Raw genomic sequence first — 19,398 nt, 5'->3', positions numbered from 1 at the left:
AAAAACTGTGGGGATGAGGTAGGTGAAAATGGGTGGGCTATTTACCAATAGATTATGTACAGCTGCAGCGATCGGTTAGCTGCTCAGATAGCTGATGTTTGAAGTTGGTGAGGGAGATAAAAGTATCCAACTTCAGCGATTTTTGCAATTCGTTCCAGTCACAGGCAGCAGAGTACTGGAACGAAAGGCGGCCGAATGAGGTGTTGGCTTTAGGGATGATCAGTGAGATACACCTGCTGGAGCGCGTGCTACGGATGGGTGTTGCCATCGTGACCAGTGAACTGAGATAAGGCGGAGCTTTACCTAGCATGGCCTTGTAGATGACCTGGAGCCAGTGGGTCTTGCGACGAATATGTAGCGAGGGCCAGCCGACTAGAGCATACAAGTCGCAGTGGTGGGTAGTATAAGGTGCTTTAGTGACAAAACGGATGGCACTGTGATAAACTGCATCCAGTTTGCTGAGAAGAGTGTTGGAAGCAATTTTGTAGATGACATCGCCGAAGTCGAGGATCGGTAGGATAGTCAGTTTTACTAGGGTAAGCTTGGCAGCGTGAGTGAAGGAGGCTTTGTTACGGAATAGAAAGCCGACTCTTGATTTGATTTTCGATTGGAGATGTTTGATATGGGTCTGGAAGGAGAGTTTGCAGTCTAGCCAGACACCAAGGTACTTATAGGTGTCCACATATTCAAGGTCGGAACCATTCAGTGTGGTGATGCTAGTCGGGCATGCGGGTGCAGGCAGCGATCGGTTGAAAAGCATGCATTTGATTTTACTAGCGTTTAAGGGCAGTTGGAGGCCACGGAAGGAGTGTTGTATGGCATTGAAGCTCGTTTGGAGGTTAGATAGCACAGTGTCCAATGACGGGCTGAAAGTATATAGAATGGTGTCGTCTGCGTAGAGGTGGATCAGGGAATCGCCCGCAGCAACAGCAACATCATTGATATATACAGAGAAAAGAGTCGGCCCAAGAATTGAACCCTGTGGCACCCCCATAGAGACTGCCAGAGGACCGGACAGCATGCCCTCCGATTTGACACACTGAACTCTGTCTGCAAAGTAATTGGTGAACCAGGCAAGGCAGTCATCCGAAAAACCGAGGCTACTGAGTCTGCCGATAAGAATATGGTGATTGACAGAGTCGAAAGCCTTGGCAAGGTCGATAAAGACGGCTGCACAGTACTGTCTTTTATCGATGGCGGTTATGATGTCGTTTAGTACCTTGAGTGTGGCTGAGGTGCACCCGTGACCGGCTCGGAAACCAGATTGCATAGCGGAGAAGGTACGGTGGGATTCGAGATGGTCAGTGACCTGTTTGTTGACTTGGCTTTCGAAGACCTTAGATAGGCAAGGCAGAATGGATATAGGTCTGTAACAGTTTGGGTCCAGGGTGTCTCCCCCTTTGAAGAGGGGGATGACTGCGGCAGCTTTCCAATCCTTGGGGATCTCAGACGATATGAAAGAGAGGTTGAACAGGCTGGTAATAGGGGTTGCGACAATGGCGCCGGATAGTAATAAGCAACTTCTTGTTTTGAAAACGGTCTATGTGGCATCGATATGAGTCACAAACATTTATTTTAGTGTCAGCATGTACTACAAAGTGTAAATAGTTTCATTTTGGTCATAAAGTCAGTCTGGTCCAAAACGGAGATTTAGTGATAATTAGGAAAAATGTGTATGTCATGGAATGAAGCCTATTGTAACAGTTTTCTCTTTGAGTTGGGTTTTCAATCCTGACCACAGCTGGCAGCACCCAAGTAATCATCAATCTGGAGCGCAGCTGCATGTGACCAGATCATAATGCCCACGGTCAATTTGGTTTGACATTCGATTTCCCTATGGTGCTATTTAGGGACCAACAGTATTACACAATATAATTTTAAAATGTCAATAGCTCCACATTTCAATTACTTAAAAACCTCAAACCAAACATATATTTTAGAAATGCATGTACACATATTGAAAGCATTTAATGAGACAACTAAAAGGTGTGCAACATGAAAATATTGTCCCATTTACATTGTGAAATTTATTGACTAGCCCCACAGATAGGCTATCCAAAGTCAAACCAATTTTGCCACAGTCTCACACCAACCAGCTCAAGCTAATTGGCAAAAGAAGTTGGCTAGCTTGCTAGCTAGTCTATGGTACTTCCAGACACAAGACCTGATTAGACTGTAACTGTGTACTGTTTTGGCAGAGTGAAAGTACAAACACTTCCCACATTCAAACACACACAAGAGACACCTACACCAAAGCACGCCTCCAAAACCCAAATCGTTCTCAGTTGCATTTCCTAATGAGGGGAATTGAAACTGAGGCTAAATCAGGAAGTTCAGCCCCCCTTTAAATTCAAGGTCAGAATATGCATATGGGAGACTGGGGAAAATGGAGCCAAAGGGGTATGTTAAGCCACACTTTTTTCTAGCAAACCATACACAAAATGTATAATTTGAGCAAATATTTAGGAAGAGGTCATAATTTCATGGAGTCTGAAGAGTGGTAAGGAAGTTAGGCCCGAGTAAAATTAATCTATTGTGTTAGAGGTTTCATGATGCTTGTATCTAAACCAAAGTAGATCATTTTAACAGTTTGGGTCTCTATATGCTTCAATGTCCTAAACCTAGCATGAAAGTGCATCCTTGTAGTTGTGTGGGCTAATATAGTCAAAATGTTTACCTTGGGGTAAGTTAAGCAAATGTAAGTGTTTTCTTCCCAGGCAAAGCATTATTTCTGGGATATGATGTAACAACATGGCGTGGCCCATGATAAAGTCTTTAAAAAAGTACAGTGTTTTTTAGGTGTTACTGCAGATATAGCTATATGCACCATTTTGATTTTAGTTTAGAGCGGAGCGATAATGTCATTGGTGCTGTGTTAAAATGTGCTTAAAATGATTAAAAGATGGCGATTGTGATTGTGTTAAAGAGTGTTTGGGAAATAAAGATAGTTTTAAAAAGGTAGTGGTAATATTTCATTCAGCACAGAAATGTGTAGGTGGCGATACTCACCCTGCCCTGAGGATCAATTTACCCAGGGTAAGTTGCGCCAAAAGGCCACTTTTTTTGGACAAGCTATGCTTTCAAAACTGTAATGTTTACATGAATTCTGATTATTTCCAGGGATACACAACATCCTCAAATATATGTAGATATCTTTGTTAAAAAGAATACCATATTTCCCTTGACAGAGTGATGCTGAATGTAAAAAATGTCTCAACAGACCCCACTCTCCCCTAGAAAGAAAAGGTATAAAAAGGAATTCATTTCCATTTAGGTTCCTGTAACTCTGGTCTGAATTCCCCCCAAAGAGGGCATACTATTGTGTACACACACTCCTTTGGTACGCTCAGTAACATTTGTAACTAAGGGAGAAAGAGTAAATAGGGAAATGGTCATGGTCATGGTTAAGCTGTCATGATTTATACAACAGAAACCGGGGGAACTTGCAGTAGGTGCCATGGTCTACATTTTGACATTTTACAATTTAGCGGAGGCTCTTATCCAGAGCGACTTACAATCTTAATTTCTTCTGTCAGTCATCATCATCTCTGTTTCCAATCAGTGTAGTACCGTCAATTCTTGAGTAAATTTTTTTAGCCACACCTTACATTTTGTATTTGTTAAATTACTAAATGCATAACAACTTTATTATTGGGGTAGGCTGTACTTAGTCAGCCTATTAGGCATAATTTAATAAAAGATAATGAAGTTATTGTTGTAAAAAGCACCACAAAATGAGTTACATTTTCTTTGCAATACATTGATACCCTCATATCACTACATTCAATATTTTTTATTTTCAATAAACCTAGTCAATTTCGAAATGATCTTTCATGACGTAAAATGTTAAATAGTCCAGAAAACTAAACAGAATGTTTTATTACATGTTCTAGTTCAGTTTCATTGGAAGAAAGAAGTATTCAGTGCTAAACTGTTCTGCCATACGAACAGGGGAGAAGGCAATACACCAGACACAGGAAACAGAACACTGTGGGTTTCTGTGGTTTTCAGATAGGTGTTAGACTCTGACTTTGCAGAGAGATCTGCACAGTATTGTTGAAGGGTTGCCAGCTGCAAAATGATGTAGAATGACTTCTGTGATGTAGAATAGTTCGAAGCTCCACACAACAAACTGTATGCACAGTCTTTTCCTCATAACCACTAGTACTGTACTGATATGTTACACCCATCAGTTGACTGAATGGTTGACTGTTACTAGCAACTACCTACTAGTTACTAACAAAATTGTTAAAAGGTTTTAAAAATGATTCCAATAAATGCAACAGTTAGACAATGGATGAAGATACGCCAAACTTTTTGAAGAAAATGTATCCATTATATATTGACTGAATTATAGCACATAACACATTTGACTGGCAAGGACAAATAATGGAGTTCAGGGATTTTGGTGGGAATTTAGGTATTACATTTATTGTCAAATTTCAATATGTCTTAGAATAGATGACACCTATCTATACATACTTTACATCGTTTGCGAGATCAGACATAGTATTACTATAATCCGAGTGTTCCTTTTCGGAAATTGCTTTCATTTTAGAGCATCTCTTTTGTAAACATTTCAAATGTATTCAATTCTAACTTTTATCAGCGCCGCACAAAATGTACACCCATCAAATAACGTTATCTTTCTTCTCTTTCTTGTGATGCAAGTGTCGAGACTATGCGTTTAATCTCAGACAAAGTTTAGCGTTCTTATAGATACAACGGAAATACAATGTTTTCCATTGAGCCCCTTTCAGCCATTACCGGGATGTGTTTGACAGGTCATTACAAACATTTCCACAGTCGTAACGTTAACGGGTAAAAACGACAGACACAAGCAAGAGTATGAAAGAGTCACAGGATTAAAATGAAAGCAATCAATCCAGCCAGATTTAAGTGACAAGTGGATTTTGCACCCCTCAAACACAGGACATAGATGGTTGAAAGACAGATCCTCAGGTTCCTTTCTTCTCATAGGTGCGGGCGGGTCTAGGTGCAAGACTAAGAGTGTGTATGTATGTGTTTATGTGAGGTTGTGTGTGTTTATTTGGTTTGTTTACATTTTGCCCCCCTTGATTTCTCCTGTCTTCTTGATGATGTGCTCCATGGCAGCCACCTCAGAGGTGTCTATTTCCACAGCTTCATACCTGGCCAGGATCTTCAGAATGGGCCTCAGCTTCAGCCACCACTCAGTCTTTGGGATACGGTGCCTGTGGAGGGAGGAGAGAAGGATTGAGTGAGGGGAAAGGGTGGTAGAAGGGGGGAGTGTGAAGGAGGAGGAGAATAAGAGTGGGATCAGAGAAAGAAAACAGGAAACAGAGGAAGAGCTGGGCTGGTTCAATGGTTCTGATTGGACTGACACATACTTACAAACAACAGCACTTACCTACCACTGCTCAGCATTAAAACACAGCTGAACTCAATGTGGAACACACGATGAAGAGTCACAAACAAGAGAGAGGAGAGAAAGAGGAGAGAAAGAGAAGGAGGTGTGGAAACAGAGGGAGGATTAGGACTTACTCAAAGTCAGTGTCTTCCTTGAGGGAAGCCAGGGGTTGGAAGATCAGGGATCGCTTTTTCATGCCCAGCACACAGGCAGAATCTGGTGTGTTAGCAAAGATACGACCTGGGGACACAAAGAGAGCTAGCATCAACATAGGAGGGCAGTAGCCTAGCTGGTCCTAGACCTGTGTGTATGGGCTTTATCCAGCTCATCTCTTATAGCAGGACAACAATAGTCAGAGGAGTTGGATAAAACACCTATCTAGGACCAGGCCAAGGGTAGTACAGGTTGTAGAGGAACTGTGTGGTGTAGTTGTCGTTGGCATTAGAGTTCCTGTGGGCAGGAGGAGGATTTGCCCTCTTTGTGTCCCTTTGTGTCTCTTTTTGGCCAGGACGCTCTTGAAAAAGAGATTTTAAATCTCAATGAGCCCTTCCTGGTTAAATAAAGGTTAAATAAAAAAAATAAAAAAAATAAAAAAGATGGATAACTTCTGAGGATGGTAGCTGACTCTATAGCCACTCCTATCTGTCATATCTTTAATCTGAGCCTAGAGGAAAGTATTTGTCCTCCAAATTAATTCCTCTACCCAAGAGTGGTAAAGTGGCCTTTACTGGTTCTAACAGCAGACCTATAAGCTTGCTGCCAGCTCTTAGCAAACTGTTGGAAATAATTGTTTGAACAAATACAATGCTATCTGTAAACAAATTACCAACAGACTTTCAGCATGCTTATAAAGAAGGCCCTCAACAAGTACTGCACTGACACAAATGACTGATGATTGATTGAAAGAAATTGATAATGAGCGGATTGTGGGAGCTGAACTGTTAGATTTCAGTGGAGCCTTTGATATTATTGACCATAACCTGTTGTTGAAAAAACGTGTGTGTTATGGCTTTTCAACCTCTGCCTTATCGTGGATTCAGAGCTATATATCTAATAGAACTCAAAGGGTTTTCTTTTCTTTAAACATGTAAAGGGTGGTGTACTGCAGGGCAGCTCTCTCAGCCCTCTACCTTTTTCAATTTTTTACCAATGACCTACCACTGGCATTAAACAAAGCATGTGTGTCCATGTATGATGCTGATTCAAACATGTACGCATCAGCAACCACAGCTAATGAAGTCACTGAAACCTTAACAAAGAGTTGCAATATGTTTTGAAATGGGTGGCCAGTTATAAACTGGTCCTGAACATCTCTAAAATTAAGAGCATTGTATTTTGTACAAAGCATTCCCTAAATTCTGGACCTCAGCTGAATTGGGTTACAAATGGTGTGTCTGTTGAACAAGTTGAGGAGACTAAATTACTTGGTGTTACCTTAGATTGTAAATGGTCATGGTAAAAACATATAGATTCAATGGTTGTAAAGATGGGGAGATGCAGGCTCTAGTTTTGTCTTAAATTGATTATTGTCCAGTTGTGTGGTTGAGTGCTGCAAGGAAAGACCTAGTTAAGCTGCAGCTGGCCCAGAACAGAGCGGCACGTCTTGCTCTTCATTGTAATCAGAGGGCTGATATAAATACTATGCATGCCAGTCTTTCTTGGCTATGAGTTGAGGAGAGACTGACTGTATCACTGCATCACGAAACATGAATGTGTTGAAAATCCCAAATTGTTTGCATTGTCAGCATACACACAGCTGACACACACACTCCCCCCACCAGACATGCCACAAGGGGTCTTTTCACAGTCCCCCAAATCCAAAACAAATTAAAGAAAGCGTACAGTATTATATGTAGCCATTATTGCATGGAAATCCGTTTCATCTCATATTGCTCAAATAAACAGCAAACCTGGTTTCAAAAAACAGATAAAGCAACACCTCACGGCACAACACCTCTCCTCTATTTGACCTAGATAGTTTGTGTATGTTTTGGTATTGATATGTAGGCCACATGTGCCTTTCTTTTTTAATTGATGTAGTTCTGTCCTTGAGCTGTTCTTGTCTATTAGTGTTCTGTATTATGTCATGTTTCATGTTTTGTGTGGACCCAAGGAAGAGTAGCTGCTGCTTTTGCAGTGGGGATCCTAATAAAATACCAAATGATCCTCACCGTGTCTGTAGCACTCCTTCAGCTTGTCAGTCAGCCACAGGACAGACTTGGCTCCCATCTTGGTGCCAAAATTCCTGTCGAAGGGAGTGGGGGTTCCACCCTGGTCGTGAGCAAAGAGAGAGAGAGATGGTTAGAGAGATGTATTTCCATATGAATATATAGATGAATTAGTTCCTTATATTACCACAGGTTTAGAGTTGAGCCCATTAAACAGTTAGAAGAAGTGTCCATCAGACCTGTTGCATGTGTCCCAGGATGTTCATCCTGCAGTCGAACGTGCCCTTGCCCTCCTCTGAGTACAGGTTGTAGAGGAACTGTGTGGTGTAGTTGTCGTTGGCATTAGAGTTCCTGTGGGTAGGAGGAGGATTTGCAGTAACAAGAGAAACAAGAGAACGATAATGTCTGAGGGATATCAGACAGGATGTGTTTTTGAGCAGAGCAAATCTACCTGAGAATGAGACCTCTCTTCACTGAGGTCTTCATCTTTTCTATCAGATGCACCACGTTCAGCTGCAACAAAACAATACAACAGATGATTCAACATCCCAATGTCCCCATTTTTTGTGCTTGAAATATAACACAGAATCCATCCATATTTGTTATTCTGTCAGTGTGCCCCCTGACCTCCAGGTCATGGATATGGAAAGGCTCTTCATAAATGTAGGCAGCGTCAGCCCCAGATGACAAGCCAGCCATGGTTGCCAGGTAGCCGCAGTATCCCCCCATGGTCTCAATGATGAACACTCTCCTCTTGGTGCCAGCAGCAGACTGCTTGATCCTGTCGCAAGTCTGACAGAAAGAAAGAAAGGCTAGGATGAGGAGGGATGTGTGTCTGGGTATTGCCATATGTTAGGCACTTAACCCTAATTGCTCTGGATAAGAGTGTCAGCTAAATGACTAAAGTGTGTGTCCCCCACAAACGTTCTCCTGTCAGAGGAGGCAAGTTTGATAATGAGGTGTTTTCTTGTATCCCAAATATGCCAGATATTGTTGTTGTGGGGAAGGCTGGAGGGAGGTGCATATTTTGGATGTGGGTTGCTCTTTTGACTCCTACATGGAGCAGACCTTTTGTTGCTAAATTGCTGAAATACCATCTCCATGTGTCACGCCTGAACAGCCTTAGTTATCAGTGAAAACTTGTGGTGCTGATATCTGGGAGTCTCGCCCATGTACATAGGCTCACTGTATGTGGCCTTCAGAATGCAGGCTTGCATAGGACAAAGGCAAAGTAGCTAACAAGGTAATGCTCTGTGTCAGCGGTCATGGGCAGCCTTGCTGTATGGAGAAGGTGCTTTTTATATCCATCCAGATATCTTTGTCCTTTGAAATGTTTGAATCCTTCTCGACTTTAATGTAATTTGTGGATTCAAATAAAGTATTTAAAATGTGTGTGTGTGTCTGGGGTACAGCATGTGTGTTTGTCTTACCGTGGTGATGGTGTTGAGGGCGGTGTCAGCGCCGATGCTGAAGTCTGATCCGGGAACATTGTTGGAGACGGTGGCGGGAATGACCACCATGGGGATACACAGCTCCTCGTACTTCTCCCTGGCTGTTACCAGCTCCAGACCACCCAGATATGCCTGACAAGGAGACACACAATACCATGTATATCTGGACGAGGCATCAACAGACAAGACAATATTCATGATACTCGTTTTACAACTGTTGTGCTTATGTTCAATGAATATGTTCAATCAATAATGATTGGACAGTGGACAAGTGAACCATCCGAATACTTTCTGATCCAACCCCTCGATCCTCACCTCAAAGCCTCCAATGATGATCAGAGAATGGATGTTGAACTTGGCAATGTTCAGGCTGATTTGCTCAATGTTTTTACCTGGCAGGTTTCTACACACCAGAGAGGAGAAACATTGAACGTTAATTGTCAATAGAGGTTTCTGTTGTTCTTAGTAGGACCCTGGGTTCCTCCTAAACAAACAACTGTGAGCGTTCCCTGGCCCTAAGCATTGGTGCGTGTGCTCTGTGGAGATGTCTCACCTCTTGGTACCGAGATTGGACCCTCCCTTCCCAGTCCATCCACCCACTTGAGCCCAAGTGATAGGCACAATCTGAGGAAGAGGAAAGAGAGATTAGTATGGTGTGTGTGTGTGTGTTATTTGTGTTGATATGTGCAGGTGGAGCTCAACTTGGCAATGAACTGATGTTCCTGATGGTGCCATTCATCTGATCAGATGTAAAATAACATACAAGTTGTCCACTACAAGAAATCCTCAGGGGCATATTTCCTGGTGGAATGTCCCACCTGTCCGTTAGCCAAGCCATCAAAGCCATCGTGTATAGCCAGCATCTGGTGTCCTTGGATGAGACCAGCCCTGACAGCTGAGCGCACTGCTGCATTCATCCCAGCACAGGGGGCGCCCACATTTACAATGGCAATATTGATGTTGCTCTGAGAGGGGGAGAACAAGACAGAGAGAGGATGTATTTTGGGTGCAACCTTATAATGCCTTCAAATGTGCAACCAGGTTGCCCAAATATCAGACCAAAATAGCAAGAAAAAGAACCTGATGAAAATGATACAGTTACTCACCTTCACTTCTGGGGGGTTCACGTGAGCCAGCATTTTGTATGTGTTCCAGTTATTCTGAAAGCTCCTACAAACAAGAAAATGACCAATGGTTTTCATCTCAGTCCAAATGACAAGCCAGCCATGGAAGGAAAGAAAATAGGCAAAATAAAGGCTCACTTTCCCCTGAGATTCACAGCATCTTCAAATCTCCCCTCAGCCATGGCTACGGTCACATCTTTAGTCTGAGAGAGTGAGTGAGAGAGGAGGGGGCAATAGAGAGAGGAAGACATATTAAAAGACCATGTCGATAATATGCTTTCTCAGCAATAAGAGAGGAAATAATGCAGTTTGATTTGGCATAGGTATATAGCTCACAACTTGGACACACTCCATGAGCGGCAGCCTGATGGCCATGTTCCCAGAAAGACTGACAACACAGGCTGGAGTTTCTGGGGTGGCCTCCAACAGAGCCATCACAGCCTCCACACCCATCCTGCTACCCTGGGGGACGGAGGGAGAGAATGAATGAATGAACAAAGGATCGATTATCATAGCATTATATTATAGGTGCTATGTAAATGACCCTGAAGGTCAAGAAAGAGTAGACAACAGAGTAAAAACAATACCGGCACAGACAGACGGATTGACAGACACAAAGTGGTGACAGACAGATGGATTACCAGGATCCTGTCGAAAGCAGAGGGGGTGCCACCTCTCTGTACGTGTCCCAGGATGGTAGAACGGGTGTCGAAGCCAAGTTTCTTGGATACCAGCTGTACAGAGTGCCACAGAGAGATTACAGCATCAGTCCTCTGTCAGATCAGAGCTAGATGGTTGATCAAAGGTGATATTACCCTAGCCCCTTATAACCTTTACCATTAGGGGGATGAAACATATCGGACTCTGGCTGGGGGAATAGGGTGCCGTTTGGGACACTGCCTGTTTCAGTGGTTAGGGACAAATTCTATTGACTGTGTAATGTCATCGCTCACATTTTTGACTTGGTCACAGGTGATGGGTTTTTGCTTACGGTCCTGGGCTCCCTCTGCCATGATGATGACGTTCAGACGAGAACCACGCTCCCTTTGCTGAGAGGGAGACGGAGAGAGAACGTTGTTTTGTGTGTTATTATATGAGGAAGAGAGAGAGAAAACCAGGGAGAGGGACAAAGAGATAGAGAGGGTCAATCAGAAGAGGTGGAGAAGGGATAGAAGGATGGGGGGATAGAGGGAGTAGGAGAGGAGGTGTGGTACCGCAATCAGTCTTTTGCACAGATGTTCCTCCCAGTTGTCCTCTGGGGGCATCTCTGGGATGAACACCCAGTCAGCACCGCAGGCCAGAGCAGTCACCAGGGCCAGGTAGCTGTGAGGACAGACAGCAATGTTAATACATACACAAGCACGTACAGACACATGTGCACACAGATGCACGCACACACACACATGCACACGCATGCACACACAGTCAGGCACTCACCCGCAGTGTCTGCCCATCACCTCCAGGATAAAGGTCCTCTGGTGACTGTCAAAAGAAATATGTGAAAAACACAAGAATCCCCCCAAAAATCATGATTTACTTATGCTTACAAATTACTTAGTATTGGTGTGTGTGTGTGTGTGTGTGTGTGTACCTCTGTGCAGTAGTTGTTATGGCGTCCACCACCTCTATGATGCGGTGCAGGGCGGAGTCGGTGCCAATGGTCATGTCAGTGCCACAGAAGTCGTTGTCTATAGAGCCCACCATGCCCACGATGTTGAGGTGAGAAGAACGCTTTGCCTCCTCTGCCGTGATCTTACCTGGTGGTGGACACACAAACTAGCAGTCAGCTCTCACATTTAATGCACTACTTGTAGTCCTATGTGGCTCAGTTGCTAGAGCATGGCCCTTGCAATGCTGGGGTTGTGGGTTCAATTCCCACTGAGGCCACACATATCAAATTGTATGCATGCACTATTCTAAGTTGCTTTGGATAAATTAATTTGCTTATATGACTTGGGTCCACAAGGAGGCATTAAAGTACAGTGTAAGGAGCCAGATATTTCAAAGACCATACAGATGCTTGGGCCTGTATTCACAAATTGTCTTGGAGTAGTAGTGCTGATCTAGGATCATAATGAATAATGACCTAATCCCCCTCTTAGGATCATCTAAAAAGTGACTGGGAGGGTTACATAAGTGTAGTGGGTTACATTATGTTTTATGGTAGTTGGGTGCTTTGGAGTGAAGGGCACTGGGTAATGTAGTCTTGTTGGTGGCCTAGGTATCTCACCCTGTTTGATCAGGTCAGCCAGCAGCTCGCTCCACTCTGTACGGAACTGGTTAGCACCAGTCAAGCTACCGTCACCACCGATCACACACAGGTTGGTGATGCCCAGTTTGACCAAGTTGCAGGCGGCCTTCAGACGCCCCCACTTCTCTTTGAAGTCCATACAGCGTGCACTGCCAATCACAGTGCCACCCTGAGACGAGACAACATGCCAACAGAACACATTCAGTTGGGCTAAATAAGAGGGAGAGATGGAGGAGGAAGTAGAGAAGGACAGGATGTGGGCTATAGGCAGAGAGGGATGAGAGAGATTGTGGTTCAGGAATAGTGTGTGTGAGAGCGAGAGAGCAAGAAGGAGAGAGACCAAGGGAGAGGGAAGGAGGAAGGGAAGAGGAGGAAAGGAGGGAGGTGAAACCCCAGCCTATCATTCTGAAGCCCATTAAATCCAGTGAACCCTGGCATTTGACTAGCTCCTACTGACTAGAGGGTCACTGATCTAGGACCAGTTCATGTTCCAGAGGATGGATCCCACCCTTTTCACTGAAAGGTTACATTTGGTTAGAAACTAAAGGAGAGTGAGGGGGGAGGTAATTGGATAAAGTGTGTGTGTGTGCCTGTGTACACGTGTGTGTGTGTGTGTGTGTGTGTATACTGTATGTGTGCTCACCAGCTGCAGCATCATAGACACGCTCTCCCAGGTGGCAGGTTTGATATTGTCACCTCCATCCACCAAACCCTGGTAACCCTGGAGATGAACACACAAACCTGTCACTCACAGTTACGGGAGAACACAAGGTAACTGATGTGGCTTAGCTGACAGACCTTTACTGTAAGGTAACAGGCAAGGAAAAAGGAATATGAGGTTGTAAGAGGCTCATTCCAGATCACCTTTCTCAAATCCAGGCCTTGCTGTCCGTAGCTCTGTTGGTTTACATCCTGTCCCCTCTAATCATGGATTTTGTATTGTTTTATATGTACATCCAAGACACTCCATTTAGTAAGATATGTTACATTTCGTATAGTGTGTATTCATTTGTGGATGTCCATCACCTATTTCGGATGATATGTTATGAATTACAATTCATACCATATATTCCGAATTTACACATCATACAATATGTTACAAATTTGAAAAACATACTATATGTTACACATTTGCAAAACATATGATATGTTGCAAATTCTAGCTAGGTGGCTAATGTTAGCTAGCTAGCTAATGTTAGCTAGGCTAGGGTTAGGGTTAAGTTTAGGAGTTCGCTTAAAGGGTTAAAGATGTGGATAAGTGAAGGGTTAGCTAAAAGGGTTAAGGTTCGGGGAAGGCTTAGCTAAGTAGTTACAAAGTAGCTAAAAAATAGTAAGTAGTTGAAAAGTTGCTAATTAGCTAAAATGCTAAAATTACCGTGATGAGATTCAAACTCACAACCTTCGGGTTGCTAGACGTTCGCATTATACACCATTCCAGCTACCCTACTCAAATCAAATCAAATCAAATTTATTTGTCGCATACACATGGTTAGCAGATGTTAATGCGAGTGTAGCGAAATGCTTGTGCTTCAAGTTCCGACAATGCAGTAATAACCAACAAGTAATCTAACTAACAATTCCTAAACTACTGTCTTATACACAGTGTAAGGGGATAAAGAATACGTACATAAGGATATATGAATGAGTGATGGTACAGAGCAGCATAGGCAAGATACAGTAGATGGTATCGAGTACAGTATATACATATGAGATGAGTATGTAAACAAAGTGGCATAGTTAAAGTGGCTAGTGATACATGTATTACATCAGGATGCAGTCGATGATATAGAGTACAGTATATACGTATGCATTGTTTAAAGTGGCTAGTGATATATTTACATATATTTATATATATATATATATATATAGATATATATATTTAGATATATTTACTTCCACTTGACTTGAGTAACCATCTGTCTAATGTAACCATACCAAACATAACATATCATACTGATTTGAGTATCCCAGAAGTCTAGACAGTTTTCCACAAATGTTATGTTTTGTAGTAATGTTGAATAAAAACAGTATTGACAGTGCTGAATAATAACTTTGACATGAATTCACTCACAAAAACAGAAGCTCTTTGCAGTAGTCTTTGACAGTTTCTCTCTGGTCATGGTTTTAAAAGTTAAGAAAATTTCAAGTAGGCTAGTATCAAACTTTGTGATGGACTGGGTCGTGGAAGCTGTAGGCACTCTAATTTGAGCTATACGATTGGCCAGCACAGTAGCCACACTGATTAAGCCACAGATCTCTCTGTCTGCCGGGTAAGCTGAGTTTGAATGAAATGGTTCAAAATGGGAACACTTTGCCTACCCGGTGCGCAGGGCTTCTGAATCAAGTGCCCCTACCGCCAAGAGCTCAAAAAAAAAGCCCTTTATATTGTTGGCTTTTCTACAGAAATGATTGGTGATCGACTAAGAATGCCTTGATTGCTGTAGACAATAATAATCAGAAAAAGGGAACAGTAACAGTTCTGGGCTAATGGGAAACATAAAATGGTTGATGAGATGGGGGGATACAAGTCAGGTACTAACCTCATGAACGAAGTAGACTTTGGCCCCAGTGTAGATGCCCACTCTGACTGTGGCCCTCACAGCAGCATTCATACCTGCAGCACAGAGTGGCTGTTAGAACATCACTGACACAGTCCCACCTGCACAGGTGGTTGTGAACTATGACACACAACAGTGTAGCTGCTATGATTAAGTTGGCATGCTGTGTGCTACAAACTTGACATATGAATGATTATATAGGGGATGCAGACAACTTGACTGGCTGAATCACCGCTTGGTTCCACAACTGCAGTGCACTCGACCGCAAGCAATCGACCGCTCAGCCCCAGAGGGTGGGGTTGAGCTCCCTGCCATCCAGGACCTCTATACCAAGCGGTGTCAGAGGAAGACCCTAGACTCTTTCTGATACTGCATGACAAGTGGTACCAGTGTCCCAAGTCTGGAACCAACAGGACTTTGAACAGCTTCTTCCCCCAAGCTAGAAGACTACTGAACAAGACTGCTAAATAATTAATCAAATGGCTACCTAGACTACCTGCATTGACCTTTTTTGTATTAACAAACTGTCTTGCACTGACTCTATGCATACACACTAGACTCTAACCACACACTCACAAACATACTTACAAACAGACTGCCAACAGACACACACATACTAATAACATGCACACACATGCATAGAGACGCCACACACTCACACACTGTCGTACACATCGATCCAGAGCATCCCACACATGCTCAATGGGTGACATGTCTGGTGAGTATGCAGGCCATGGAAGAACTGGGACATTTTCAGCTCAAAATAATTGTGTACAGATCCTTGCGACATGGCCATGCATTATCATGCTGAAACATGAGGTGATAGCAGCAGCTTAATAGCATGACAATGGGCCTCAGGATCTCCTCACGTTATCTCTCTGCGTTCAAATTGCCTTCGATTGTGCAATTGCAATTGTCTTCGTTGTCCGTAGCTTATGCCTGCCCATATCATAACCCCATCGCCACCATGGGGCACTCTGTTCACAATGTTGACATCAGCAAACCGCTCACCCTCAGGTCAAGACCCTGGTGAGGACGACGAGCACGCAGATAAGCTTCCCTTTGACTGTTTCTGACAGTTTGTGCAGAAATTCTTCGATTGTATAAACCCACAGTTTCATCAGGTGTTCGGGTGGCTGATCTCAGACGATCTCGCTGGTGAAGAAGCCGGATGTGGAGATCCTGGGCTGGCATGGTTACATGTGGTCTGCTGTTGTGAGGCTGGTTGGACGTACTGCCAAATTCTCTAAAATGACATTGGAGGTGGTTTATGGTAGTGGACATTTGTGTAGTCAGCATGCCAATTGCACGCTCCCTCAACTTGAGGAATCTGTGGCATTGTTGTGTGACACAACTGCACGTTCTAAAGTGGCTTTTTTATGGTCCCAAGCACAAGGTTCATAAGTGTAATGATTATGCTGTTTAATCAGCTTCTTGATGTGCCACACCTGTCAGGTGGATGGATTATCTGGCAAAGGAGAAATGCTCCCTATCAGGGATGTAAACACATTTGTGCACAACATTTGAGAGACATTTGTTCAGTGTACTTACACTTCATCATAACAGGTCAGAACCCCAGACGAAGGTTAAGGTAAACCATCACAATGGCTTGTATGCCCGTTGGAAACTACAATATATGACCACAAGTATGTGGACAAGTGCTCAGCGAACATCTCATTCCAAAATCATGGGCATTCCCCTTTGCTGCTATAACAGCCTCCACTCTTCTGGGAAGGCTTTCCACTAGATGTTGGAACATAGCTGCAGGGACTTGCTTCCATTCAGCCACAAGAGCATTAGTGAGGCAGGACACTGATGTTGGGCGATTAGGCCTGGCTCGCAGTCGGTGTTCCAATTCATCCCAAAGGTGTTCAATGGGGTTGAGGTCAGGGCTTTGTGCAGGCCAATCAAATTCTTCCACACTGATCTTGACAAACCATTTCTGTATTGAACTCGTTTTATGCACAGAGGAAGTGTCATGCTGAAACAGGAAAGTACCTTCCCCAAACTGTTGACACAAAGTTGGAAGCACATAATCATCTAGAATGCCATTGTATGCTGTAGCATTAATATTTCCTTTCACTGGAACTAAGGGACCTAACCTGAACAATGAAAAACAGCACCAGCTAATGAATCCTTCTCCGCCAAACTTTACAGTTGGAAAGTAGCGTTCTCCTGGCATCTGCCAAGCTCAGATTAGTCCATTGGACTGCCAGAGGGTGAAGTGTGATTCATCACTCCGGAGAAGGTGTTTCCACTGCTCCAAAGTCCAATGGCAGTGAGCTTTACACCACTCCAGCCGACACTTGGCATTGCGATCTTAGGCTTGTATGCGGCTGCTTGGCCATGGAAACCCATTTCATGAAGCTCCAGACGAACAGTTCTTGTGCTGGCATTGCTCCAGAGGCAGAACTGGGTTGTGAGTGTTGCAACCGAGGACAGACACGTTACGAGCAACATTCTTCAGCACACGGCGGTCCCACTGGGTGACCTTGTGATGCCTACCACTTCGCGGCTAAGTCGTTGTTGCTCCTAGGCGTTTCCACTTCATAATAACAGCACATACGGGGCAGCTCTAGCAGGCCAGACAAGCTAAAGTTGGTTAGCTTGCTAGCTACTTCCAGACACAACTGAGAGAGAACTCACTCGGACTATTTTAAATCACCCTAGAAGAGCTGGTTAGGCGGTTTTAATTTTATCTCGAGTGTTAGTGACTGTAACTGTGCAGCTGGCAACAATTTAATTCATTTTTATGCCGACGTTTACTGACACAAGTCATATTCAATGGGTGTTGCGCGTTCATAAATTCATCTATTATTCTGCGTTCTGGCACACTCAGACAAGTGTGCTCGGAAATCGGAGTAGATAGCCAGAGTGGATTTATGAACGCACCCAATAACAGTTAATTTTCTGTTTTCCTCTCCCCACTCAGACCACTTCCAGACAGTACTAGCATAATTATTGCTGGGGAAATGTCTCTTTTCACAGTAAGGTACTTAATTGTTACCAAGAAATTATTTGATATTGAGATAAAAACAGCTGCATTGGACCTTTAACAGATTCATTGTCTCATTTTAGTGATTTTGCAGAACAAAAAAAATGTAATGTGTACATATACCAGTTCATCATAATCATTATGTAATAGGGTCCAGAGTTTTTTCTTGTGAGTTCACATGGTCAGGATGTATGGCTGATGGGGAAACGTAGCATAGCATAGCATAGCATAGCATAGCATAGCATAGCATAGCATAGCATAGCATAGCATAGCATAGTGGAAAAATGAAGAGCACTCCTGTTTCAGTGAACTAGCAGGGATCTGAAAGGGCAGACAGGGTGGTTGGGTAGAGCAGACCGGGTGGGTAGGGCAGACAGGGTGGGTGGGTAGGGAAGACAGAGTGGGTAGGGCAGACAGAGACAACAGGTATGGTAGGGCAGACAGGGTGGGTGGGTAGGGCAGACAGGGAAGATAGGAAATGTAACTAGCTCACTGTCTCAACACACCAGCTCCACTTTAAAGGGCAACACATGTGGATAGTATTGACATAGTGGATAGTGCCAAGAGTGTCTCCCCTTTCAACATGATGGAGGGAGAAAAAGGTTTAGGTGGAAGAGGAGGAAGAGGATTGAGGAGGGATATGAGGGAGGGATAGTTCGGCCCACTTATCTCCTCCTCCTCCTCCTCTCCATGTCATATGACAAAGGTCACGCCTCTAAAATTAGCACCACTTCAAAAAATACAGAGAGACGAGAAGGAACGAGAGGGAAAGAGAGACAGCGGGAGGGAAAGAGAGGTAAATATTGGGAAACATAAAGATATGGGTGAATATTTAAAGGACAGATTAGCCAGGGTGTATATACAGAATATGGGAAGAAGACAAGAAAGAAAAAAACATGAAATAAAAGAGAGAACAGAGAGAGAACCCTGAAAAGCAGCTAGCCAACTAGAGCTACTTAGTTGTTGGCAGACAGCTCCATAATGATGTAAAGTTCAGACAGGCAGACAGCTCCCTGACACAGGCTCCAATCAGAAGGTCATGTGGGGTCAGTGGCAGACATCCCAAAAGGTCAAAGGGGAGGTATTCATCATCCAGTTAAAGGTCAGAGGGAAGACTGTTGGGTGCATCCCAATAATCTTTCCTTTCTCCAAAAGTGTACGCATGTTCACCCCCCTTTCCTCGATTTCAATCGAAATGATTGGTATACGGAAACTCACACTACCCATGCCTACACCAATCCAATAATTTTACATTTGGGGGGAGTAGTGAAAGAGTACACACTTCAAAAGGAAGGAGAGATTTTTGGGACGCACACACTGCAAATGCTCTGGTGACCCTGGCAACCTCCTCGAATGGAAGACTTCACATTGCCCTTTTTGAGCGTGATAAGATATCTCAGACAACCAAGAGAAGGGGTCTCTATGTGAAGCTATGTTCAATAATGTGATATCACAGCCACCA

At 43.6% G+C, this 19,398-nt stretch overlaps 1 protein-coding gene across 1 annotated transcript in view; it reads right to left on the bottom strand.

Moving 5' to 3' along the window:
• Nucleotides 1-3,799: 3,799 nt before the first annotated feature.
• pfkmb (phosphofructokinase, muscle b) overlaps nucleotides 3,800-19,398 on the bottom strand; it is a 16,415-nt gene continuing 816 nt past the window's right edge. Inside the window, exons 2-22 of the mRNA XM_064966282.1 lie at nucleotides 14,924-14,997; nucleotides 13,027-13,104; nucleotides 12,363-12,552; nucleotides 11,724-11,889; nucleotides 11,570-11,614; nucleotides 11,347-11,455; nucleotides 11,086-11,181; nucleotides 10,774-10,866; nucleotides 10,469-10,594; nucleotides 10,271-10,335; nucleotides 10,115-10,178; nucleotides 9,827-9,973; nucleotides 9,562-9,632; nucleotides 9,324-9,411; nucleotides 8,988-9,140; nucleotides 8,185-8,349; nucleotides 8,009-8,070; nucleotides 7,797-7,908; nucleotides 7,561-7,660; nucleotides 5,524-5,629; nucleotides 3,800-5,213 (exon numbers count right to left, since the gene is read on the bottom strand). Of these exons, the coding sequence (XP_064822354.1) occupies nucleotides 5,060-5,213; nucleotides 5,524-5,629; nucleotides 7,561-7,660; nucleotides 7,797-7,908; nucleotides 8,009-8,070; nucleotides 8,185-8,349; nucleotides 8,988-9,140; nucleotides 9,324-9,411; nucleotides 9,562-9,632; nucleotides 9,827-9,973; nucleotides 10,115-10,178; nucleotides 10,271-10,335; nucleotides 10,469-10,594; nucleotides 10,774-10,866; nucleotides 11,086-11,181; nucleotides 11,347-11,455; nucleotides 11,570-11,614; nucleotides 11,724-11,889; nucleotides 12,363-12,552; nucleotides 13,027-13,104; nucleotides 14,924-14,997 (2,264 nt within the window). The 3' untranslated portion in view covers nucleotides 3,800-5,059. The remainder of the gene's footprint in view (nucleotides 5,214-5,523; nucleotides 5,630-7,560; nucleotides 7,661-7,796; nucleotides 7,909-8,008; nucleotides 8,071-8,184; nucleotides 8,350-8,987; nucleotides 9,141-9,323; nucleotides 9,412-9,561; nucleotides 9,633-9,826; nucleotides 9,974-10,114; nucleotides 10,179-10,270; nucleotides 10,336-10,468; nucleotides 10,595-10,773; nucleotides 10,867-11,085; nucleotides 11,182-11,346; nucleotides 11,456-11,569; nucleotides 11,615-11,723; nucleotides 11,890-12,362; nucleotides 12,553-13,026; nucleotides 13,105-14,923; nucleotides 14,998-19,398) is intronic.

This window comes from Oncorhynchus masou, chromosome 5 (genome assembly GCF_036934945.1).
Source record: "Oncorhynchus masou masou isolate Uvic2021 chromosome 5, UVic_Omas_1.1, whole genome shotgun sequence".
Classification (NCBI taxonomy): Eukaryota; Metazoa; Chordata; class Actinopteri; order Salmoniformes; family Salmonidae; genus Oncorhynchus; species Oncorhynchus masou.
Note: the sequence above shows the minus strand (reverse complement) of the source record. Positions and strands in the feature narration are given on the sequence as shown.